Here is a 26894-nt window from a genome sequence, read left to right as displayed (position 1 = left end):
GGCCTACATGCAGTTACTGGTGATGAAATGGTAGTAGGACCAATCAGTGGAAATGCATTTTTTTCCAGTCACACTGAGATGTGCAGGTAGGCAAAGGGTTAGATTCAACTAGAATTGAGGTATAACAAGGCAAGAGAGGAAGGGAGCTGAAAGTATATGCAAGGGAATGACTGTAATAAAGGATGATGATACTTAAATTTGGAAAAGAGGGTCAAGAGGTTAATAACAATGAAGCAATGATATAAATAAACTGAAGTCCAAATAGGAGTGAAGAACTCTAGGAATCAGAACACAAGTAATTTAGAAACAGAGGTGGTGGTCTAAGAACGGGATGCTTTAAACTTCAAAGATCATTAAGGGGTTTCAAAGACTAATCTAAGGTATGGTCATTAAAAAGAGAAATCCTAAATGCTTCTAAAGAGAAAACATGAGTCACATATCAAGAATCAGGATGGTAACACTGGGATTACAAATCAGTGGAACAATGCCTTCAAAATGCTTATTTTCCAGCCTAGAAATCCATTACAGCCAAACTATCAATCAGGTGTGAGGGCAGGGAAGACATTTTCAGACATGCAAGGTCTCAAAGAAAAATTCCCTCCCTGTCTCCCCGAAGAAACTGAAGACACTGCACAAAGTAATAAACTAAGAACAATAAAGGCACGAGATGCAGGTAACTAGGGATCTAACAAAAAGAGAGGGAAATGGAATTCCCAGGAGAATGGTGCAGAGAAACCTGGGATGACAGCTGTGCAGTGGGCCTAGAAAGCAACTGACCCAGCCTGAAGCTAGAGAACAAAGAACTTCAAGAGCATTTCAAAACAAAAATTATAAATTACCTGATATATATATATAGATATAGATGTTTATATACACGATGAAATATATGGATTACCTGATGTGTTTAATAATAATGGGAAAGGAAGAATTAAGGAAAAGTACACATAAAACTAAGCAAACCGAAAAGAAGTGGCAGTTATTACCTTCAAGAAAAAAAAAATTTGTATGAGGGAAAAAAAGCATACACTACTCTGGCTCACCTGTCATTAATATATATACAATCACAATAATGTTAGAATTGAATGATTTAACCACAAAGTGAATTACTATTTGAAGTGAGGAGGAGGTAATGTATGAATGCTAAACATATGCTAAAAATGTGCTGCTATACTATAGCTAAAAACTGATAAACCCTTAAACCCAGAAACTAGAATATAAGCCTATTATACAGAAACACAGAAGTAGATAGTAGAAAAAGGTAAAAGAATTGAATATTATTATGAATGGATAAGGAAAGAGCAGAGCACTATAATTTTTTCATTGTAAGTCTTGTGGGCTATTCGATTTTGTATACTATGTACAAGTATTATTACTTTTATTAAAATACACACCCTAGTGAAAACTTTCAAATAGCAAAACTGAACATGACCAGATATCTTTAAGAAGATATCTTTAAGAAGATAACTGATGGTCAAGTGGAGAATGGACTAGAGGGAAAAGACTAGGCCAGAAAGTAGAGTTCAGAAACTCTCACAGGAGCCTAACCTAAAGCTGACAGAGGCATGAACTAAAGCAGGAACAATGAGAGGAAAGAAAAAACAGTGCCCAGATTCAAGACACTTGCAAGGTGAAAGGATCTGGATGTTGGAGGTTAAAAAAAGTAATCAGGGCTTCCCTGGTGGCGCAGTGGTTGAGAGTCCGCCTGCCGATGCAGGGGACACGGGTTCGTGCCCCGGTCCAGGAAGATCCCACATGCCGCGGAGCGGCTGGGCCCGTGATCCATGGCCGCTGAGCCTGCGCGTCCGGAGCCTGTGCTCCGCAATGGGAGAGGCCACAACAGTGAGAGGCCCGCGTACCGCAAAAAAAAAAAAAAAAAAAAAAAAAAAAGTAATCAAAGATAACACTAAAGACACCATTTTACAAGATACAGAATCCAAGAGGAAAAGCCACCTGATGGGGGAACTGTGGCTCCCATTTGCACGTGAGCAAGATATCGAGAAAGAAACATCTTTAGGCAACTGAAAACGTCTCCAGTTCAGGAGTAAAAACAAAGCAGAGACAAAATACATAATCATTTAGGAACTTCTGAAGCATCCATTTCAAACAAGCAAATTATTTAAGTCGCTCTTATTGATTCATCACCAGGCCTCTTAAGGATTTTACTAGATCAATTTTTTTTTTAATTATTAAAACTGAGACAAATTTATCTGGAAAATCTGAAAAGTTTAGCAAAACAGGAAAAATATCATCTTTCCAGCCTAGGAGCTAACTTTTATGTTTCTTTTCAGTTTTCTTTATTTTTACATAATTGATTACATTGTGTGCTGCCTTCTTAATCTTTTAAAGTATGCCTTTTTCCATGATATTACTTTGTCATCACTATATATTCATTACATGTAATCAATTATGTATAATAAATTAACCATAATTTATTTCAACCATAACACTAATGGTGGCATTTTGATTGATACCAATTTTCACTATTAAAAACAATGATTAATGTATTTGAGCATAAAGTGTCCACATTTCTAATAATTTCTTTAAGGCTGAGTTCTAGAGTTTAACTAAGTAGTTTAAATGGTGTCAATATGTTTAAGACTCTTGATATATACACTGCTAAACTGTTTTCCAAAACAGCTATGCTAATGCATACCCCCCACTATTAAAAAAAAAAAAATGTGCCAACATATTGCATCCTTACCAACATTGAATATTCTCATTTTAAAAACTTTGTAGATGAAAAGTGAACTGATTATTATTTTGTTTTTCTTGGATTACACTGAACCTAAATTTTTAAAATATTATGGCCATTTGATAACCTTCCTCTATGAATGGGCTATTTATTTTATTGTGCATTTATTCATTCGGGTTTTAGTGTTATGCTTTATTTGAATGGGACCTTAATACATAAAAATTGATTATTTTGTTGTCTATATTTTTCCTAAGACTTTTTTCTATCAGTTTTCTTCCTATTAGTCCTTTCCTTTAGGATTTCTCCCATCTCTTAGTAAGTCCTTCATCCAGAGACTATATAGAAATTTGATGATTACTTCTATCATAAAAAAAATTTTTTTAGTTTATTTAAAAAGAAAGTAATACACGCATATAATAAAAATTCCAATAGTAAAAACAAGTATATACCCTGACCCTCAAATACCCTAGTTATCTTGTGTATGAAGATTTAACTACCTATCTCTTTAGAAAAAAGAAAAAAACAGTAGCAAGCTACACATGCTTTTCTACACCTGACTTATTTTACATTAATTTGGAGATCTAATCTCATCTGTGTAAGTAAGCCTACGTCCTCCTTTGTAAAGGTTACACAGCACTTACTTGGCTGCATGAATGTAGTGTCATTTAATGAGTCTCCTACTGATGGACTTTAGTTAGTACAATTAATGTCCTTGTACGTAGACCTTTGGGGATAAGCACAAATATATTTATAGGCTAAATTCCTAAAAGTGAAACTGCTGAAACAAGACATGCATTTTAAGTCACAGGTATTACTAAACTGCTCTTTTAAAAAGTTGTATGAATTTACACTCCCATCAAAAAATGTACAAATCTTGCTTATAATGGAATCCTGTCCTAACTAATAAATGTGGAGGAGGTGCTAGAGTTCAAAATCATCATTTTGCAGCCAACACAGTCAAGATTAGTCCAAGCAAGTACCATGAATGGATACTAAATATACAGGGAGAGACTTTAATGAGCAGGATATTTATATGATCTTAAAGTGTTTCCCTATAGATTGCTTATTATGTATGCAAGGTTAGATATAGTAACCATATGGGAATGTAAACTGGTACCGCCACTATGGAAAACAGTATGGAGGTTCCTCAAAAAACTAGAGTTGCGGGCTTCCCTGGTGGCGCAGTGGTTGAGAGTCCACCTGCCGATACAGGGGACACAGGTTCGTGCCCCAGTCCGGGAGGATCCCACGTGCCGCGGAGCAGCTGGGCCCGTGGGCCATGGCCGCTGGGCCTGCGTGTCCGGAGCCTGTGCTCCACAACGGGAGAGGCCACAACAGTGAGAGGCCCGCGTACCGCAAAACAAAAACAAAAACAATGTAAATCAACTATACTTCAGTAAAATAAAAATTTTTTTAAAGTAACCATATAGCAATCAGAAAACACCTTGATGGGGTGATAAAATCACATCACCATTGAGGGGCAGATGGACACTGTATGCCTCAGATGTGATACCATAAGAAGGACACAACATCACTCACATCATATGCCAGCCAGGACTGCATAATACAAATCTAATCATGAAGAAAGAGCAGACAAACCCCAAGTGAGGAACATTCTATTAAAAAAGGGAAAGTAGGAGAGGGCTGCATTTTCCAAAAATATCACTGTCATTAGAGACAAAAGGATAAGGAACTGTTGTAGATTAAAGGACACTAAAGAGATATGCAGCTAAATGAAGGACATGATCCTAGACTGGATCCCATACCGTAGGGAAAGATAAGAAGGACATTACTGAGTCAACTGATAGAAATGGAACATGGGTAATGGACTGGTATTATAGATTTACTGAGGTTGATAATTGTGCTGTAGTTGTGTATGAGAGTGCCGTTTTCCTTACAAGGTGCATACTGATGTGTCTCAGGGAAGAAGATCATAATGTACACAACTTACTCTGCAATGATTCAGAAAAAAATACATATATACATACATGCATGAGAGAAAAACTGAAGAAACAAATGAGATAATAGGTTAATAGCAGGTGAATCTGGGTGTTCTTTGTGCAGTTACTGTAACTGCTATTATTTGGAAAATATTTCCAAATAAACTTTTTTTTAAAGATTAAAAAGAGGGAAACAATGACTATTCATATCCTACACACACACACACACACACACACACACACACACACACACAGAGCATGTGAGTGCCTGTTACAGGTAGAACATGGTATCTCACAGTTTTAATTTGCATTTCTAAAGTGAGGTTAAGCATCTTATGTTTAATGGTCATTTTATTTCCGTAAACTGTCTTCCGATTTTTAAATAACTTTTTACACCTGAAATATTTTTTCTAGCTACAATTTACTTTGATGTTGTTATAAACTGAATGTTTGTGTCTCCCCCCCACTCCCAAATTCATATGTGAAATTCTAATGCCCAATGTGATAGTTATTTGGAGGTGAGGCCTTTGGGAGGAACCCACAGAGTTGTTTAACAAAAAGTCACAAGGCTTAAAAAAAAATAAAAAAGAGGGGGAACCTATAGATCGAGACTTCAGACATATCAATCAACTGCAATAAACAGACTGAATGTGTCCCATCAGATTTTATATGTTGAAACCTAACCTTCAATGTGATGGTACTGGGAGATGGAGCTTTTAGGAGGTGATCAGGTCATGAGGCTGGGGCCCTCATACATGGGATTAGTGTCCTTATAAAAGAGACTCCAGAGAGCTCCCCACCCCTCCTTCTGCCAAGTGAGGCCACAGTGCAAAGATGAACCAGGAAGCAGGCCCTCACCAGGCACCAAATCTGCTGTTGCCTTGATCTTACACTTCTTAGCTTCCAGACTATGGGAAATAAATTATTGTTTATAAGCTACCCAGTCTATGGTATGCTGTTATGGCAGCCTAAATGGACTAAGGCAGATGTAAAATGCTGATGAAGTAATTTTCAAGGGTACTAACTAATTGTTCCAGTACTATTTGGTAAAAAAAATCCTTTTTCTGTCCCACTGATTTTTTATGTCTTTTTGGGTATACTTTGAGAATGTACTTAAAATAATTTGTATGACTCTTCTCACTTTTTAACTCAAACTAATCTTTTAAAAAATTCCATCCAAATGGATAAGACTTTCCATAATGATATCCCTATCAATTCAAATATGTAGCTAAATAACCAATGAGTGTATAAGAAGGACACAGTATTTCAAAAACAACTCATAAGCTACACATTCAAATGTGAAAATCTCATTAGGCATATATTTCATTATTCTCATATACATAATATAAATTTAGAAAAGCTTTACACTGAATGATTGCTGAAGCCTAAGATATTTATTCTGTATCAGTAACAGTGTGAAAAACAAAACCAGTTTCAACAAAGGAAAGAATTAAACAAAAATAATTACTTATCAATAGTTTCAAATGCTATCACATCTCCCCTTAAAATATCAGTATCTGAAATCTTTTTTTTATGATAAGGAGAAAAAAATCTTTCTATGTCTAAAATGCACAACACTTCCTCAGGCTGAGGTACTTACTACTAAGTGGAAGAAAACGTTTATATTCTAAATTATTCTTCATAACTTTGTTTTCCTTAGCTCCCTCTTATCCAAAGACTGAGATTAACTTGTGTTATAATTTATAAGAGACCTGAGGGATGAGGCTATCTCTTCTATTTTCTTTGTGAATCCCCACAACATCCAAAATAAAGTACGTCTGTACATTACGGATATTCAATGAATGGTACTGACAAAAGGAACACACATTAAGATGAAGGTCCTTTCTTGGAGAAAACTGGATTGCTTTAGCCAATATGTTTGTAAACATCAACAGCATATTACTTTAAAAAACTATTTTTAACTATAAATGTTGACAAAAAAATACATATCACACAATCATTTAAATACTTCACAGTGAATAAGGTAGTCAATGAGCTTCAGGAATTCTTGTATTACAAAATCTTACCTCTTCAAAAACAGCAGCTTTATTTACTTTTTCCCTTGCAATGTCACAGATTTTCAAGATACCCAGAGCAAAAGCTTTCATGGCAGGATCTTCTATAAAGTCTGGATTATGAATGTAAAGGCACGTAAATACTGTCTGTGCCAAGGAATGGCCTTCTAACCATGTTATCTATAAAGAAATAAAGGAACACACATGTTTAAGGTGATACACAGAGTCTGAAAAGTCTGATCCAACAGTCAAAGGCCAGAGAGCCACAGGCCCAAATAAATATGATTAATCACAAGATTTAAAAGATGATTAAAAGGAAGGTCAGAAAAGACAAAGTACAGTTAGAATTCACTTTCATTAACTAAAGTCTTTCAAGAATTAAAAACATGATTACCTTAAAGTAATAGATATAGGAAGCATTCTTTTATATAATTGTTTGCAAATATTCGGAGATTAATGAAATTACAGGGCCTCCTTACATCACATCCAAAAGCTATCAGTTCTACAAAGCAGTCAATAAAAACCTGTGAAATTAAGGAATTCACAACTTTATAGCTAACCCAGTTCTTAGCCACTCATTCAACTCTTCTTTTTCATCCCAACTATTACTAACCCAGTCAAGTGCATCACATCTCACCTAGATTACTACAAGAAACTATGCAACTGTTTCCCTTCCTCCCACCTCTACTTCAGTACCCCCACTCAGAGGGATCTTTCTAAAACACAAAAATAATCAGGCAACACTATTTTGAGTGACTACCATGAGGCAAGTACCATGTGCTAGAAGCTAGAAGAACAGCAGCCAAAACTGAGTAATCATGACATCTAAGTACTATGCTAGGTATTTTCATATATCTTATCTCATTTTTTCCTAACACTTTGAGGAAGGCGGTATTTTTCTCATCTTACATATAAAGAAATAGTCAGAGAGTGTAAATAATTTGTCCAAGTTTATTTAGTTATAACTTACACTAAGTCCAAGAATTCTGCAATAGAGCAAAAAAAAAAATGCTACATTACAAAATGAGAAAAGCACATGAAAACTGCTCTAATTAAGATATGTATTTTGCGTTACTAGTGTGCAGAAGACTTTCCAGACTGAAAACCATCTGCCTATTCAAGTTCAAACTTAGATACAGCCCCGAGTCTCATAGAATAGTTCCTCAACTTTGACAAAAATTCTCCTCCTTGCCTCCTTTTATCCTATTCCACTAGGACAGTAAATGGCTAAAGAGTAATAAAAACATCTCTGAGAGAAACAGACAGCTTTGGAGGAAGAAGAATCAGGATCAGGATTCTGGTTATGCTCCCTACTAGCAAAGTAACCCTAGGCAAATAGATAAGAGTGGTACCAGATAGCTCGCAGAGCTGATGTAAGACCTAAGTGAGGGACTTCCCTGGTAGCACAGTGGTTAAGAATTCGCCTGCCAATGCAGGGGACACGGGTTCAAGCCCTGGTCCGGGAAGATCCCACATGCTGTGGAGCAACTAAGCCCATGTGTCACAACTACTGAGCCTGCCCTCTAGAGCCCGTGAGCCACAACTACTGAGCCTGCCCTCTAGAGCCTGCGAGCCACAACTACTGAGCACACATGCCACAACTACTGACGCCCACACGCCTAGAGCCCGTCCTCCGCAACAAGAGAAGCCACTACGATGAGAAGACCATGCACTGCAATGAAGAATAGCCCCTGCTCGCCATAACCAGAGAAAGCCCACACGCAGTAACGAAGACCCAATGCAACCAAAAATAAATAAATAAATTTATTTTTTTAAAAAAAGACCTAAGTGAAAAATACACACAAAAAATACATAACAGAAGTATTTCATACACACTGGCAATCAATGAGTATTTCATTAGATGCACAAATGAAGAAATTTTATATTATTTCTAAGGACAATGATTTAATATCAAGTTTAAAAAAGAAAGGGACAGCCAGAAAGAAGGGGGCAGAAAAAAGGGCTGTACAAATGAGAATTTTCCCACAATTAAACCACATGATCCAGGGAAGACAACCTATTCAGCATATATATATAAATCACTAAAAAATTTTCTTCATAGTAGAAAATGGTCAGTTTACTTCAATATACCTTAGATTAGGAAAAAAACTTATCCAAAGCCAATCCAAAATTCTCTTTGGTTTAATTTCATGCTTATTAATGGAATCTCCCAATTTCAGATTTGTTTCCCTGGGTAGCTTGAGAATAAAAAGGGTACTCTGGATAATGCCTATATATTATTATCTTCCTTGGAAAGAAAATATCCTTCCAGAAAATGAGAACCTAAAACCACCCAGATGAAAAGATAAAATGCTATTTCCTACAGCATAACTTGGCCTGCTAATCTTATGTACATCTTACTAGACCAAGCATTACATATATTTCATATTCAATGTTGTTGTATATACTTTCAAACTGAAATTCAAGTAAGTCACAGTTTTTAAATTAACCAACATGTTATCTTAACTCTTACCAAACAGCAAAAACATGTATCCATTATCCCTATCAATTCAGGCAAGGTGAGGTCTTTAATTTTAATGGTGCCATCCTAAAAAGAAGGAGAAATATGACATATAAGTTTTAAAAATATGTATGGCTACTACGTACAATAAATATTTTAAAATATCAATTCTAAGGAAACTATCTCATCATCTGATAAAACTAAGGTGCCAAATAAACTCTGTATTCTTAAAAATAATGTATCTTAATGGGTCTTCAATATGAAAAATCAAAGCCTCTCGAATTTGAAACAGAATAAAGGCCTTTATAAAAAAAGAGAGTCAGGGCTTCCCTGGTGGCTCAGTGGTTGAGAGTCTGCCTGCTGATGCAGGGGACATGGGTTCGTGCCCCGGTCCGGGAAGATCCCACATGCCACAGAGCGGCTGGGCCTGTGAGCCATGGCCGCTGGGCCTGCGCGTCTGGAGCCTGTGCTCCTCAACGGGAGAGGCCACAACAGTGAGAGGCCCACGTACCGCCAGAAAAAAAAAAAAATAGAGTCAAACCAACAAGCATTTTGAAAGCACAGTTCAAATTAGTTTTAAACATTAATAAGTATGAAGCATTTTAATAAACTGAAACTACTCACAAAGAAAATAAAACTACTTACAAAGAAAAAAAAAGTTTTAAACATTTCCCTTAAACTAACTATACTAACTATACTCATAATTTTTTTAAACACTATCCACTTACTTAGCAAATCTTTCTTCACAAAATATGCAAAAATTAAACTGAGGCAACTATGAATGAACTTCTAAATCAATTCTCATTGAGTTAAACATCTAGTTCACTACCACAAGCATTTTACTTAATATATTAATACATAAAATTTAATCCCTAAGCCAATTACCCAGGTATGTGAATACATACTCAAATCCTTTCAAAAATTAACTTAAAAAGTGTGCACAGACACAAATTTAGAGCAAGCTTTTAATGGAGACATTAAACAATACAAATTTCAATGGAAAGAGAAAGATAACCAACGCTTGTTTACATACCTGAGAGACATTTAAGAAAATTACACTTTAACATACTAAGTTTAATTTCCATTATTAATCAAAATGTTTTAACATATGAATAACAAACAATAAAAGAAAACACAAACGGCACAATGGTGACTACCTTGATAGCTTGTTCAAAATTGAGAACTTTTCGATTAACTTGGTTTCCAATCATGCCAGCATCCATCTTGGGATCCATCATTTCAATGGCAGACATAGCTTCAAAAAGACCAAATCTGCAAACAAAAAAATTGACTCTACAAATTGTTTATGAACTAATAAGCTTACCCAGATTCCTACAATGGTACAAAAGTTATTACAGTACTTTAAATAACTACCCTATTTTATGTATTTGGTCTTTCCAACTTGCTATCACTTCTACTTCAATTAGATAATCTTCCTTTAACATAAAAATTCTTCCATGTACTTGTCACTCAAATTATTTTACATGTACTATGAGGCAAGAAAAGAATTAAAACCAAAGTTGTTTTAGTTCTTCCTTCAAAAAGTTAGAAGTTTTTGAAAAAAAAGAGATCAACTGATCTACAATGGATTTCATTTTGCCTTCTTTAAATAATTTTCTCTAACTATTTAACACTTAGAAAGTTATGTTTGGAATAATCATTATCAAATGTAACTTTTAGATTTTTTTCATTTTCTTTACATCTTGAAAGTCTAAAAACCTGGCATGTTACCATCTATAATGCCCAAAGTTTTGGCAATTACATAAGAAAAAAATAAAATCCAGAAATTCTGATGGTCTGGTGTTTGTGGCTTATTAGCCACAGAAGCAGATAGTTGTGATGTAGTGTGGACTGATTAGTTAGTATATCTTTGAGATATGAGAAACGAAAAGCCTAAAAGAAAGTGACTGTCCATCAAGCTACTGACTTCCTATTTTGCTTAGTCTAAGCCATTAGATTACCAGGAAAAAAAAGGCATCTACCTTGTTACATTAAATCATTTCTCTCAGAAAAGCAGCAGCAGTAAGACATCAAGAAAAATAAACAAATCGGACCTAATCAAACTTAGAAGCTTTTGCACAGCAAAAGAAACCATAAACAAAATGAAAAGACAACCTACAGAATGGGAGAAAATATTTGTAAATGATGCAACCAACAAGGGCTTAATTTCCAAAATACATAAACAGCTCATACAATTCAACAAAAGCAACAAAAAACAACCCAATTGAAAAATGGGCAGAAGACCTACACAGACGTTTCTCCAAAGAAGAAATACAAATGGCCAGCAGGCACATGAAAAGATGCTCAACATCTCTAATTATTAAAGAAATGCAAATCAAAACCACAATGAGGTACCACCTCACACTGCTCAGAATGCCCATCATTAAAAACTCTACAAATAACAAATGCCAGAGACAATGTGGAGAGAACGGAACCCTCCTGCACTGTTGGTGGGAATGTAAGTTGGTACAGCCACTATGGAAAAGAGTATGGAGGTTCCTGAGAAAACTAAAAATAGAATTACCACATGATCCAACAATCCCACTCCTGGGCATATACAGACAAAACTTTAATTCAAAAAGATACACGTACCCCTATGTTCACAGCAGCACTATTACACAACAGCCAAGACACGGAAACAGCCTAAAAGTCCACTGACAGATGAATGGGTAAAGAAGGTGTGGTACATAAATAAAATGGAATACTACTCATCCATAAAAAAAGAATGAAATAATGCCATTTGCAGCAACATGGATGGACCTAGACATTACTATACTAAGTGAAGTCAGACAGAAAAAGACAAAAACCGTATGATATCACTTATATGTGGAATCTAAAATATGACACAAATGAACCTATCTACGAAACAGAAACAGACTCATGGACATAGAGAACACACTTGTGGTTGTCAAGGGGGAGGGGGTTGGGGGAAGGATGCAGTGGGAGGTTGGGGTTAGCAGATGTAAACTATTATATAGAGAATAAACAACAAGGTCCTACTGTATAGCACAGAGAACTATATTCGATGTCCTATGATGAACATAATGGAAAAGGAGACATAAAAAATATATATACATATGTATAACAATCATTTTGCTGTACAGCAGAAATTAACACGACATTGTAAATCAACTATAATTCAATTAAAAAAAAAAAAGAAGAGCTTTAAGGAGACACTCCCTGAAATCCATCAAACCTCTTAATGCTTCAATTTAAGATACTCTGACAATATGAGCATACTGAAGAAAACTCTCATCTATAAATCTGATGCAATGTTGTGAATCAAAACCCAAATGGTATTTTTCAATGAGCTTGTCAAGCCGAAAGAGAAAATATGCAAAAATGGAAAAGAACCTTTTCAATAAAAGAACAGGGATTCACCAAATATCAAAGATACTATAAACCTGTAATAATTAAAAGCATTCTAGCACACACAGATGAAGAAAAAACAATCCAAAGCCATGTTTTTGTAGGAAGTACATAAGATAAAGGTGGAATTTCAAATTAGTGGAAAAACCGTGTATTAGTCAATAAATACTATTAAGACAAATGGCTAACCATCCTGAAAAAGTGAAATCTTTGATTTACGCAATTTAATAAAACAAACCCCAGGCAGATCTAAGTTCTAAACCTAAAATAAGCAAACAAACTCTTTTAATAATTTACAAAGCCACAAACAAAAAAGTCGGTAACTCCAACTGTGTAAAATATTAAAAATTTATATGTAGCAATAAACCAGTCAGTTAAAACACTGACAATTATCTAGGGGAAATATTTTTAATATAGGTAATTTTGAAAAGTTAATATCCAGAATATATAACTAACTCATACAAATAGGAAAAGGCAAATAATCCAAAGAAAAGTAGGCAAAGGACATGAATGGATAATTAACAGAAGAGAAAATATAAACTATTAATAAAAAAGTAAAAAGCTATTCAAATTCTAATGTAATCAAGTAATGCAAAACAAAATGATGCTGGTTTTTGGCAGGGGTTGGGGGGAGTAAGGAAACTTTTGTTTTGGTTTGGTTTTGTTTTTCTTGTTTTTTGCGGTACGCGGGCCTCTCACTGTTGTGGCCTCTCCCGACGCGCAGGCTCAGCGGCCATGGCTCACGGGCCTAGCCGCTCCGCGGCATGTAGGATCTTCCCGGACCAGGGCACGAACCCGTGTCCCCTGCATCGGCAGGCGGACTCTCAACCACTGCACCACCAGGGAAGCCCTTTTTTTTTAATTTGTACTCTCATATGCTGTTGGTGTTAGTGTAAACTGATAAAGACTCTTGTGAGGGAAAAAATTTGGCTGAATCCATTAAAATCCAATCATTTGATTTCTAGGCTTCTAAAATTCATTTGCACATGTATATGTATAAAGAGGCTTGTATAAATTAAATGTTTTCAATTTTCCCACGTTACCAAAATATGTTGCCATCTGAATGTCCATCAATAGGGATACCATAGAACAAATTATGGCACAGTCATTTTATAAAATAAAAAGCAGCAGTTAAAATGAACAAGGTGGAGTTAACATGGAAAGATCTCCAAGATATACTGAAAGTGGGGGGTGGGGAATTTGCAGAATACACACAGTCAACCCTCGCTATCCACAGGGGGTTAGCTCCAGGAGCCTCCACAGATGCTCAAGTCCCTTACATAAAGAATGGCAAAGCTGAATACTGTACTATATATCCCCACTTACAGTTAACTAGTTTTACAGATTTCATTCACGTATATAAGAATATATATTTTTATAGGTCAAGGACATGTAACAATCTGATGACTTATAACAATGACTATCTCCAAGCAAAGAACAGAGATTGTGTTGCAGAGATGGTGTCATGAGAAGTTCTGCTTCATCCCTAATGTTTAAATTTGTTAAAAACAAAGTATCCGTTTATTACTTATATGAAAACAACTAAAGAAAAGTTGTTAATGGCACAATTAAAACCCTAGATCAATAAAGTCTACCATATGACCCAGCAATCCCACTACTCGGCATATACCCTGAGAAAACCATTCAAAAGGACACATGTACCCCAATGTTCACTGCAGCAGTATTTACAATAGCCAGGATGTGGAAACAACCTAAATGTCCAACAACAGATGAATGGATAAAGAAGATGTGGTACATATATACAATGGAATATTACTCAGTCATAAAAAGGAACGAAATTGGGTCATTTGTAGAGATGTGGATGGACCTAGAGTCTGTCACACAGAGTGAAGTAAGGCAGAAAGAGAAAAACAAATACCGTATATTAATGCATATATGTGGAATCTAGAAAAATGGTACAGGTGAACCTATTTGCAAGGCAGGAACAGAGACACATATGTACAGAATGGACACGTGGACACAGGCGGCAGGGAAGAGAAGGGTGGGACAAATTGGGAGATTAGGATTGACGTATATACACTACCATGCATAAAATAGCTAGCAGGAACATGCTATAAAGCACAGGAAGCTCAGCTCGGTACTCTGTGATGACCTGGAAAGGTGGGGTGGGGGGTGGGAGAGAGGCTCAAGAGGGAGGGGATATAAGTATACATATAGCTGATACATTGTACTTCACTGTACAGCAGAAACTAACACAACAATGTAAAGCAGTTATACTCCAATAAAAAAATTTAAAAAAAAATAAGGTATTTGCTTCACTAGTAAAATTGCTATAGGAACCAGAGTAGCAGTAAGTTAGCTATTCCACGCATTCAACAAATACTGAGTGCCTGCTTATGTGCTAGGCACTGTTCTAGGCACTTGAGATACATGAGTGAGCAAAACAAATTTGCCTGTCTCATGGGGCTTACGTTCTAGTGGAAGGAAACAAACAATAAAGATAAGTAAATGACACAGAAGGCTAGAACATCGTACATGCTAGGGGGAAAAAAAATGACAGTTAAAGAAGATATGGATTAAAAGGATACAAATTTAATAGATGGCCAGTGTAGGCTGCTGGCAATCATGATCCCTGGACTCAGTGTCTAAAACCTTGGGGAAATGAAGAGGGCTATGTCCCTCTAGCGGCCCTCTCTCAAATGTTATTCCATAGTCAGGAGCCACATTCTTTCCTGCATTAGCTTATGGTTTGATTTCATTATACCCTTCCTATCATTGCCTGTGACATCAAAATGATGACCTACAGTGGTTCTCAAAGTGTGGTCCCTAGATCAGCAGCATCAATCTCACCTGAGAACTTGAGAAATTCAACTTCTGTGACCCCACACTAGACCTACTAAATAAGGAACTCTGGGGGTGGGTTCCAGGAATCTGTATTTTAAACCCCTTCTGATGATTCTGATGTCACTAAAGTCTGAGAAGAACTAAATTTCAAGTTTCTACTTCCCCTAACAAACGTCCAATCTTGTCTACTTACTAATTTAAAATTTCATACTCCCAACCTTGAAAATTGAGTCTGGCCACAGCAGTATAGGAACTGAGGCTATCTATGGGAATATAAATATAATCAAGAATTTCCTTTCATTTACCTTTCTAGGGATTCTCAATCTACTTTCATCTAGGCATTTAATCACCTACCTCTGGTCATCAACCAGCATATCACATACAACATGCAACCAATACCTTTTCTCAAGAAATTCCACATCCTGTATACCTACCTTCAAGGAATGACCATAAGTCACAGTTTCACTAGGTACAACCACTTCCTATCACGACTAAGGTCAGCTGCCCCAAAACAGCTGACCAAGGTTAAAAATATATAGTCAGTGTTATTCTTACAGCTTTGAAATGTAAAATTACTCAGACTTCAAGGAATACTACTGCACAGGAGACAAAATAGATGGAAATATTACACTGCACTATTTCAAAGGACACAAATACTTACAGCTTATCATGAAGCAGTTCTCCCAACTTTAATTCTAAAAGAAACAAAGAGAAAAATCTTTTGAATAATACCATATTTATATTTAACTGTTAATTCTAAGAAAAAAATGAAACAAAATATTAGCACCTGAAAAATGTGCTTGCAGTCCTTTAAACTTCATTTTCTAAGAAATGGTCATATTATTTCTACTCAATTACTAATATAATGTCTTCTACACAGTGAATATTTAAACACTAACTATAAATTGAACTTCTGAGAATTAACAAGTGACCCATCACAGGCTACAATAATACAACCAGAATTATCAGGCCCATTTTTAAAAAACCACTAATACATTTCTCCCTAAGTAAACTTTTTCACAGAACTGTATGCTATTTCTCAAGTTGTTTTTTTTTTTTTTTTTTTTTTTGTGGTACGCGGGCCTCTCACTGTTGTGGCCTCTCCCATTGCAGAGCACAGGCTCCGGATGCGCAGGCTCAGCGGCCGTGGCTCACAGGCCCAGCCTCTGCGCGGCATGTGGGATCTTCCCGGACCGGGGCACGAACCCGTGTCCCCTGCATCAGCAGGTGGACTCTCAACCACTGCGCCACCAGGGAAGCCCTCTCAAGTTGTTTTTAAACTACTTGGCACCATAATCTAATCTCCTTTTGTCCCAGGAACAGTGTTGAAACTATTTTTTTATTACATTTTATTTAAATAATGTAGAAAACACTTGCATAAACAGCTGATCAAAAGAGTGTTAATCCTCCATAAAGCAGCAGTTCTCAACCTTGGCTGCGTATCAGTATCAATTGGGGAGCTTTTGAAAACCCCAATGTCCAATCAGCACCCCAAACCAATCAAATTCTAGGAGTGGGACCCAGAGTGGTTTTAAAGTACTCCAGATGATTTCAATGTGCAAGTAAAGTAGCTTAAATGTTGATGGTCAACTCCTGTGGAAGATATAAAGAAGCAGTTCTCAGAATATTACTAATCTCCCTAGCTAATAAGTTAAATGACATTCATTTTTTAAAGTTCCATGTACCAAAACAGATAAATCAATGAGAAGCATTTATCAAAATACTGTAATGAAGCATAATAGAACATACAGTGGTTCTCAAAGATGGTTTGAGAACCCAGGAGCCTGTGATGTTAAAGTCATTTTGTTATAATACTAAAATAATACTAATACATTTTGTAAATAATACTAAACTTTTTTTCATTGTGTTGACATTTACAATGATGATGCAAAAGCAATGGTGTAAAGAGGAAAAGGGCAAAACTCTATCTTCAGCACAAATCAAGACAGTGGCCCCAAGCTAAACAGTGTATTCTTCACTTCCATGCACTTTCACTTAAGAAGTCCTCGATGGAACAGAAAAAATTATTAATCTCAGGGCCAGGACCAGAGTGCAAGTAAGGCATGTAGGTTGCAAAATTTAAGAAGGCACTTTCAAGTAGTGCCTTCTTAAATTTTGTACCCTAATTGCCTCACTCACTTCATCCTAGGGCTGGTCCTGATATACCTAATTAAATTTCAATCTTTGAATACATCTTTTTAATATTCTATTTGACAAATGGAAGTGTACATAAACACTTCCTCTGCTTACCAAAGTAAGAGACCGTCTCAAGGAAAAGCTCTTGCACAACTATCATGAAACGCCACTTTTACTTGAAAGAACAGTGACAAATTATAGTTATTCAGACTTGACAATATGGCATTTTCTTGAAAATAAATGAGTTTGTCACTTTAGGAAAATAACTGACAAGGTTTATTGCCAGTGATAAAATTTGAGCTTTCAAGGAAAAATCGGAATTTTGGAAAGCATGTTAGCTGCCACTGTGAACTTGACAGTGTCCCAATACTTAAAAAGGCTTTCCTGAGGATACTGTGGTGATATTAACAAATGTGCTTTTTAATACTGAATAATGAAGTGTGTCAACACTTGGAAAATGTGCTTAACTCACTAAACCAATATTTTGCAAATAGCAATGCATGTTACAAAATTAGGCATGGATAAAAGATCCCTTCAATGTTCTAGACAGACCAATATACTTTATGTAACACAGCATGAAAGGTCCACTGATATGCTTTCAGATTCCACACTGCAATCTTAATCTTTAAGAAATTACCACCTGCCAAGTTTTGGTATAGTAGCAAAGAATATCCACAATTACCTGAAAAGGTTCCACCATCTTTTAACTACACATTTGGTGAGGCCTGATATACTTCCTATACTTCTACCAAAATGACATGTGGCAACAGACTGAACACAGAAGCAGATAGGGAATTCAGGTGTCCTCTATTATGCCGACATCAAAGAGATTTTCAAAAGTATAAAACAATGCCACTCTTCAAAGTTGTTCTTTGTTTTGGAAAATACATTTTTCATTTTAAAAATGTTATGTTGACATGCAATGGGTTTATTACCATTTTCAAATGAACAAGTATTTTTAAAATTTGTTTTAAATTCTAATACCGTAAACATCAATATACATATAATACACATAAACAATACTTTTTAAAAGCATAAGAGGGTATTTTTAAGAGTATAATGGGGTTCTAATACCAAAAAGTTGAGAACTGCTGTAATAATTTACCATATACTTAGGGTAGATTTGGGTATCAAATAGCTTCACTTAACACTCCACAGACCTAGAAGCAAGTCGATCACTCTGGGCCCAGATTTTATCATCTGTAAAATGAAGGCCTGTACTAGATGATTCTGTTAAAGTTCCTTAGGACATCCTCCCTTTTGCCTTGGAAATGAACAATGAACTATAACTTGTAGCTGGAGTTCGGGTTTGCAGCAGTGCTAAGCACTTGAAGCATACGATCATTCCCCTGAAGAAAAGTAATCTAACGGGATGAGAAAAACATGTAACTATTTGACAACGCAAATACATTTTACCCTCTTATAAATGAGAAGATAATTTGAAAACTGGTGTTACAGATCTTTGAATATATTTCTACACATAACATTGTAAATCATGGTTAAGTTCACTGCTAGGGTCGCTATGAAGACCCTACTGAATCTATAATATAGCTGGAATCCAGTACCGTTGTACAGTGATAATTAAACAGATGAATTAAAGTTTACCCCTGGGTAAAGGTGGCCAACTGAACACATGCAACAACCTTTAACTCCCTCCTGAAATCTCATTTAAACAATTAAAGGAAAAAAAAAATTTTTTTTTTTTAAAGAAAGCTATGAACCTAAAGGAAGAGGAAAAATTGGTGCAGAAATAATACAACAAAATTAGGGAAACTTGGAAACAGAAAGACGTTTCCTAGCAAACCCAAGAAAAATAAAACCAGCAGTGGAGAAAGCCAAAACCAACCCGATTTACCACTTACCTCTGAAAGTGAGGATATAAAGATGGGCTAAAATATAGAGAACTGAGCCATTAGACAGCCCAGAGCACTGCCCTAATTTACAGAACAAGATAACTACCCCTCCCTCACCCTGGATAATACTGAAGGCTTAAAAGGGCAAACCAAAAAATCTCCAGGGACAGAAGGTTATTTGAAGGGTAGGATTCAGTACTGGAAAGAGGGGGCATTAAGTGAATATGTAAAAATTCCAGACCTCTTCCCCCACTTAACTGTTAAATCACAGGCAAACAGTCAAATCTTCAACCTCAAGCAGGAGATTAGATAAATTTTTCTCTACAGAATATAATCTTTCCAAGAGGAAGGAGCTAAATAACTGACACCAGAGGCTCTCCAACACAAAAGCCAAGTCAGATCACCTGATACTGGCGTTCATAGCAGAGGAGTCCTGCTCAAAAATTCCGAGCTTCCAGCTGGCTTTTTGGCAGCCTCCCCCCACCTTCAACAGGCAACAAAGGATCCTTAGATATCTGAAGTAATCCCCTAACACGAAAGATAGAAACCAAAGAAAACAAACTAAAAAAGGCAAGTTGGAGGAAAGACGCTAAGTTGGGAAACAAGATTTCAAAAGAACTATTATTATTCTTAGAAAAAATAGTGCAACCCTGAAACAAAAACACTCTACTTTTATTAAAAAAAAGAAACATTCAGAGGGAAAAAATCTTAGAAATTAAAAACATTACAGCAGGGGCTTCCCTGGTGGCACAGTGGCTGAGAGTCCGCCTGCCGATGCAGGGGACACGGGTTCGTGCCCCGGTCCGGGAGGATCCCACATGCTGCAGAGCGGCTGGGCCCGTGAGCCATGGCCGCTGAGCCTGTGCGTCTGGAGCCTGTGCTCTGCAACGGGAGAGGCCACAACAGTGAGGGGCCCGCATACCGCAAAAAAAAAAAAAAAAAAAAAAAAAAAAAAAAAAAAAACACATTACAGCAGAAAAGAAAAATTAAATTGAGAATCTTAGTCCACTCAGGCAGCTATAACTAAAATACCATAAATTGGGTGGCCTATGAATAACAAACTTTTTTTTTTTTTTTTTGCGGTATGTGGGCCTCCCACCACCGTGGCCTCTCCCGTTTTGCGTTATCAACAGGATTTCTGCACTCACAGAGCTTATATTTCAGTGGGTGAGGCTAACAATAAAAGATAATTGAAAATGATGGTTTCTCACAGTAGATAAGTGCTATGAAGAAAATAAAGCAGGGTGATTCAACTGAGGTGGAGCTGTACAGAAGAGAATGAGGGGATAAATCTGTTTAGATTGGCTGTTGAGACCTCACTGGGACGGTAACATTTTTTTTTAAAATATTTATTGATTTATTTGGCTGTACCAGGTCTTAGTTGCGGCATGCGGGATCTAGTTCCCTCACTAGGGATGGAACCTGGGCCCCCTGCATTGGGAGCACGGAGTCTTAACCGCTGGACCACCAGAGGAGTCCCTGGAACGGTAACATTTAAGTGGTCAGGAAGGAGCCAGCTATGTAAAGACCTGGGGACACAACCTTAGTGTGTTTAATGAGATAAGGATCTCATGACCGAACATAATGAGTCTAGTGAAGCAGTGGTACAAAAAAAGTCTGAGGCAGACACTAGATCACATAGGCTAAAGGGAAGAAGTTTGAATTTTATTCTACATGTAACAGGAAGCCACTGGAGGATCTTAAGCAGGGAATGACATGATCCGATTATTTTCAAACCTCAAATATACAATAATACTCCCGTCTTTAGGGCAACAGAATTCGTATTTCCACAGTTTGAAATGACTGCTATGTGCTCTCTAACCTGTTATTTAAAAGTTAGAAAATTTTAACCCAAGAAACTGCCTGAACATCTGTATTTAATGCTATAACCTACATAAACTGGCTTTAAATGAAAGTTAAAATCAGAGGATAGAGAATGAATAAGTGTGGTTAACAAACTCGATAAACCACACATGTTGATTTTTTCCATTTATTGAGATAGTTTAGAAATCACAATCCACATTTTTATTGCACCATTTCCAAAATTTTGAACTTCTAATTCAAAAATTCAAACTCACCTCGACAAGCTTCTTCAAAATCTTGAGTTATGTCCACCCAGTTTGTGTTGCTTTTTTCCATCTTTTCTGGTATACTGAGCTCCCATCCTGAATCATCATCGTCTACAGAAGCTTTCATAACCATTATTCCTATAAAATTAATATTGGTGTAAAAGAGAGAATGTAGCTTTCAGGGCAAGAGTATTTGCAAACCATGTGCGTTTAAGTATTGGATGAAAGTCTTACTAAACTCTTTAAGCACAGCTCTTCTGAGTTTGAGGACCGCACTGTAAAAACCTACCTTACTGCAATTAAATCCCACGTCAATTAACACTGCTGCTGCTTTGCCTATTTAGGAAGAAAAAATCACAAACCATCCCACAGCTGGCCCAAAGAGAACCAACTCCAGAGCTTCCTACTTTCAACACTGGCCACAAATAACCAAGGCACTCTTCAGGGTCCCCTCTCGAAGCCCAAGACCCCAGCAACTACACAAGTCAAGGTGGTCCTTCACCTGCCCGGAGCTCGCCGAGCCAACCTCTCCCGGCCCGGCCGGACCCCTACACAGCCTGTCCGGGGGGCATAGCGTGAGGGAGCGCACCGCCGGGCCCCAGTCGCCGGGCCCAGGGCGGGGGCGCACCTGAGGAGGGGACCGCCCCACCCGGGTCAGCCCGGCCCGGCCCCAGCCCCACGGGCACGGAGGCAAGGACAGGGCTGTCGTCGCGCGGGAGAACTGGCACGCCCGGTGCCAGGTCGTCGCCCCGATAACACCGAGTAAGGCCAGGGCCCCGGCGGGCAGTGGGCACGGGGAAGCCCGCAGCTCCTACCTGAAGCGCGGCGGGAGGGCAGGGGCCGCAGGGTGACCTGGCGTCCCCAGGGTCCGCCACGCGCGCGGGGTGCTGCGGCTCTCTGACACGGGAGGGAAGAAGTCTCAATGGCTCCGAACAGCGGTCCCTATCTACTTCTCCCGTGGCCACCCGCGCTGCCACGCACCGCCCAGCTCGCGGAAATAACGACGCCGCCTGGGCCGCCGCAGCCAACCCCTCCCCTCTCAGCCCAGCCCGACCGGCCGCGTGCGCGCACGCGTACGCCCGGTGCGCGCGACCCCGCCTCCTCTCCCTCACGCCTTGGGACTTCGCGCTCCCCGGCCACACCCCCTTCCTCGCTACCAACAGCCTTAGGTCGGGGCGGCTATCTTCTCTTCTCGCGGGATTAGAGCCAATCGCGAGACCGGAAGCTACCTTCCTTCTCCAGCCTGCGGCCTTGTCCTGGGTAGTGGGTGAGTGCCGGTAAGGGGCGGAGCCTGAGGGCCCAGAGCCCGTCCCGCTTCGCGTCGCGCGGTTCTCTGGGAAATTCTTAGAAAGGTGCCGGGAAGGCGCGAGGAAGCGATGGAAGTACGCGCAGGGGTTAGTTGTTGGGGCCTTGCATGAAGAGCCCAGTTACGAGAGCTCCATCGAGCTGGTGCTGCCTGACACCGGTTTTATGTTTCCTAGAGAGACTGGGGATTTCATGCGGAAAAATTGAAACAAAATATAAGCAGAATCAAGCCAGTTATTTTCTTTTAGACCCTTTACATGGTTTAGATTTTTCCTGAAATTAATGATCAGTTTTAAAGTGGGGTTACATAAGTAGACTAGTATGGGTAGGAAACGAAACGCATGCTTATCACTACATAGCCATTAAGATAGCCTGAATTTAAAAGACGGTATCAAATGTTGACAACATGGAGCAGCTGGACATCTCGTATGTTCCTGATGGGAATCCAAAATGGTCCAACCACTTTGGTAAACAGTTTGTCTGTTTACCATGATTAATTTTACTATAAAATTAATCATGCATTTACATGATCCAGCAATCACACTCCTAGGTATTTACTTAGGAATGAAAATGTGCACACACAAAAGCTTTTTTTTTCTCTTGGTGAAGCCACATTAATTTCTTTTTTAAGTGAATTTGACTTTCAGTGCAGTTCCAATTCATGCTTTTAGACATACATGATCTCCAAAATGTTAAAGTAATTTCAGTCAATTGAGCCTTCAATGGCAAAGCTTATAAATTATATTTATTAGTATGGTCAAGATAAGAAAGGAGTTTGGGCTTTGATTATAAAATGCAACGTCTTTCTCTGATTCTCTTGGCTAAACTTTTCTTTTTTCCATTCTTTTCTTTGCTGTCTTCCATCTTTCTGGCTCGAATTTCCCTCATTAAATCAAAAAATACCTTGTCAACATTAGCTCGTGTTTTAGCAGATGTTTCCACATAGTTAACTTTCCACTGATCGGCTCTGGTTTTTGCCTCTTTATAGCTTTATTTTTAATGATCAAAAACTGGAAACAACCATAATCTTCATCATCTGGTGGCATATCCATACAATGATATGTAATTATTCATATAATGAATAGTAATTTTCGACAAACAGGGATGACTTCTTGACATGCAAAAATATGAATCTCATAAAACATTATTCTGAGCAAAGGAAATCAGAGTATGAGCAAAAGATTATGATTCCATTTATATGAAATTCTAAAAAAGACTAATCTCTCATGACAAAACAGAACAGTGACTGCCAGGAGACGAGGTGGGTGTCAAGGAAGGATTAATTGGAATAGGGCTAGGTGATTTGAGGGGATGGAGACGTTCTGTATCTTGATTATGGTGGTGGTTATATGGCCGAATTCATTTGTAAAAGTTCATTGAAGTACACACAACGTGTGGATTTTACTGTGTGCAAATCAAACCTCAGTAAAGTTGATTTTTTTTTTAATTAATTCATTTATTTATTTATATTTTTGGCTGTGTAGGGTCTTCGTTTCTGTGCGAGGGCTTTCTCTAGTTGCGGCGAGCGGGGGCCACTCTTCATCGCCGTGCACGGGCCTCTCACTGTCGTGGCCTCTCTTGTTGCGGAGCACAGGCTCCAGACACACAGGCTCAGTAGTTGTGGCTCACGGGCCCAGTCGCTCCGCGGCATGCGGGATCTTCCCAGACCAGGGCTCGAACCCGTGTCCCCTGCATTGGCAGGCAGATTCTCAACCACTGCGCCACCAGGGAAGCCCAGTAAAGTTGATTTTAAAAACAGAAAAATATACATCTTCATGTCTCATATAGAATAATGTTTCCTAAGGGCAGGAGCTTTAACTATTTTGATCAAAGTTGTATCCCTACCATAAAAAGCAGTGGTTGGCCTATAGTAGGTACTCACTAAATACACTGAAGATAAGAATATAGAAAAGAATGACAGTAAAACAGAAATTTATATTGTTTCTCCAAAAGCATTTGATGATCTTTTCAGGGGCCGTAAGAAATCTAGAAAAGGATGAACTGACTGCATCTGAGTTATTCAGTATTATGTGTAGATTGTGACAAAAACCAATACAGCACACAAAAAAACAAACAAAGCAAAACACCAAATTTTTGAAATAAGACTGCATCCAAAATAACTGAAAAATAAAAGTTAGAAAGAAAAGAAAAAGAAAAATCATCAGAACAGAGTAGCCAAGTGAAACAGGATTTTCTTAATTTCTTTACTAAAACCATAATTTATTTGAAATTCAAATTTATTTTCACAACTTCTAATTATCTCTCTGCTTTAGAAACCATTTTCCCTGAGAAGGGAAAGATACAGTAATCCAATAAAGAGTTATAAAAAAGTTAAAGTAAACTTCTGTGTTAAGGGATAATGTATAAGTATCCTCTGTATGATGTTTCTAGTTATATTTTTCTCACACATTAAATAGTTGTTCCTACTACCAATTACTACTGATCACCACTGTTAATCAGTCCTATTGTTTTGTTTTAAAAACAGCATTTAAGTAACAGAAAATTAAATACAGAATATACAATTTCAAATATCTTTTTCATAAATTTATGTTTAAGACATATGTGTATATTTATTATACATCTTTTTTCCTATGTGGCTGTGTCCTGGATTGACAATCTAAAAAGATAGTCACCCCACTTCACTGAGTGAATACACCATAATTTATTCAACCAGTTCTCTGTTTATGGACATTTAGGTTGTTTGCAGGGTTTTTCCATTATAAATAGTGCTACCATGAATAGCAGTGTACGTATGCCTTTTCATAATATTGCCAGTGTATCTTTGGGATAAATTCCCATAAGCAGCATTTGGGGTCTAAGAATACGTGCACATGTAATTTTGCTATCGCCAAATTCCCCCCATTAAGTGTCCCCTCCCCACAATTAGCAACGTATGAGAGTGTTCCCTTTTCCATAACCTCATCAATACAGTATGTGGCCAAACTTTTGGAATTTTCCCAAACTGCTAAGTGATAAAAATGCTATCTCAGTATAGTTTTAATTTGTATTCTCTTATCATGAGTGAGGTAGAAAATCTTTTTATCTTTTTAAGGACAATTTGCACCTTTCTCTGTGATCTGTCTGTCCTCATCTCTAGCCCATTTGTCTATGGGATTGATTATTTTCTTTTTCTTTTAAGATGCTCTATATATTCACTTTTTATTTAAGTTGAAATTTTTTAAACCAATGTGTCATTTGTCTTTTTACTTTGTTTTTGGTTGTTTAGTTTTTGTTTTGGTTTATTTTTTTATTTGCTATTTGAAAATATTTTTTAGTCAAAGTTATTAATAAAGATGTCATTTAGAACATGGGAATTATTGAGATCACATAAGAAGATGCTATTAAGAGGGAAGTGGGCTTAAAATTGAGTCTGAGGAACCACAACATTTAGAGATCAAGTAGAGGAAGAGGATCCAGGACGCTGAGAACAAAGGCTGAAGCAGGAGAAAAACCAGGAGAGTGGTTCACTGAATCTGAAAGAGATGTTAACGCCGAATTATCCCTTTAATAACAACACGCATACATAACTTATAACACTGCTTTCTTTATAAGAAAATCTTTTCAAAATTCCTTTTTATGGATGATTTTCAAGCAGTTTCCTGGGACCTATCAAGTCAATTTTTTACAAAAAAAAAGATTAACTACATAGGTAGATTACTTACAAGGCCATCAATAGTTGTCTAATGCATAAATATTGAAACTTAAACTTCTATCAAAATGGGAAATGAGCATAGAAGACATATCAACCAGTTGCAGATAGAATATGAAATTAATGAATTAGAAGAGAAAATGAGAGAAGAAATAGTGAAAAAGTACAAATTAGATAAACTTTAGATGCTAATTGAAATATTGTAAATAATTTGACTATTGAGCAAATCTGATGACTGACTGGATATTTGATATTACATTTTTAAAAATTTAGGTAGTATAATGGTATTGTAGTAATCTTTTAAAAACATCAGTCTTAATATTTTTAAGAGATGCATACTGAAATATTTATAAGTGAAAATATTTGATACCTTGTATTTGCTTCAAAATCATCCAGTGGGTTTGGAGGTAAATGGATAGAGGGAATAAGATTTGTTGATAATTATGGAAGATATTGATGGACATAACAGTTCATTATACTGTTCTCTCTACTTTTGTGTATGTTTAGTTTTTTCATAATAAAAGTTTTCTTGAAGAAAGAAATTAGTAGCCAAGTATCTGTCCCTAACGGCTTTATCTCATTGAAGGACAAAATGGTTTT

General features: G+C 37.3%; 1 protein-coding gene across 3 annotated transcripts in view; it reads right to left on the bottom strand.

Annotated features, from left to right (window-relative positions):
* Positions 1-22386, bottom strand: part of NAA35 (N-alpha-acetyltransferase 35, NatC auxiliary subunit) — a 97184-nt gene extending 74798 nt beyond the window's left edge. Inside the window, exons 1-6 of one of the 3 annotated variants that reach the window (XR_004350250.1) lie at positions 22156-22381; positions 21350-21478; positions 15944-15977; positions 10266-10380; positions 9121-9195; positions 6660-6827 (exon numbers count right to left, since the gene is read on the bottom strand). Coding sequence is in view for 2 of the 3 variants with exons in the window: in XM_032634141.1 (XP_032490032.1) it covers positions 6660-6827; positions 9121-9195; positions 10266-10380; positions 15944-15977; positions 21350-21473 (516 nt within the window). In the remaining variant the exon portion in view is untranslated. Of the gene's footprint in view, positions 1-6659; positions 6828-9120; positions 9196-10265; positions 10381-15943; positions 15978-21349; positions 21479-22155 lie in introns of all 3 variants that reach the window. The other 2 variants (XM_032634141.1, XM_032634143.1) reach the window with 2 other exon arrangements.
* Between the last annotated feature and the right edge of the window lie 4508 nt (positions 22387-26894).

This window comes from Phocoena sinus, chromosome 6, assembly GCF_008692025.1.
Source record: "Phocoena sinus isolate mPhoSin1 chromosome 6, mPhoSin1.pri, whole genome shotgun sequence".
Classification (NCBI taxonomy): domain Eukaryota; kingdom Metazoa; phylum Chordata; class Mammalia; order Artiodactyla; family Phocoenidae; genus Phocoena; species Phocoena sinus.
This window is presented reverse-complemented; position numbering and strand designations above follow the sequence as displayed.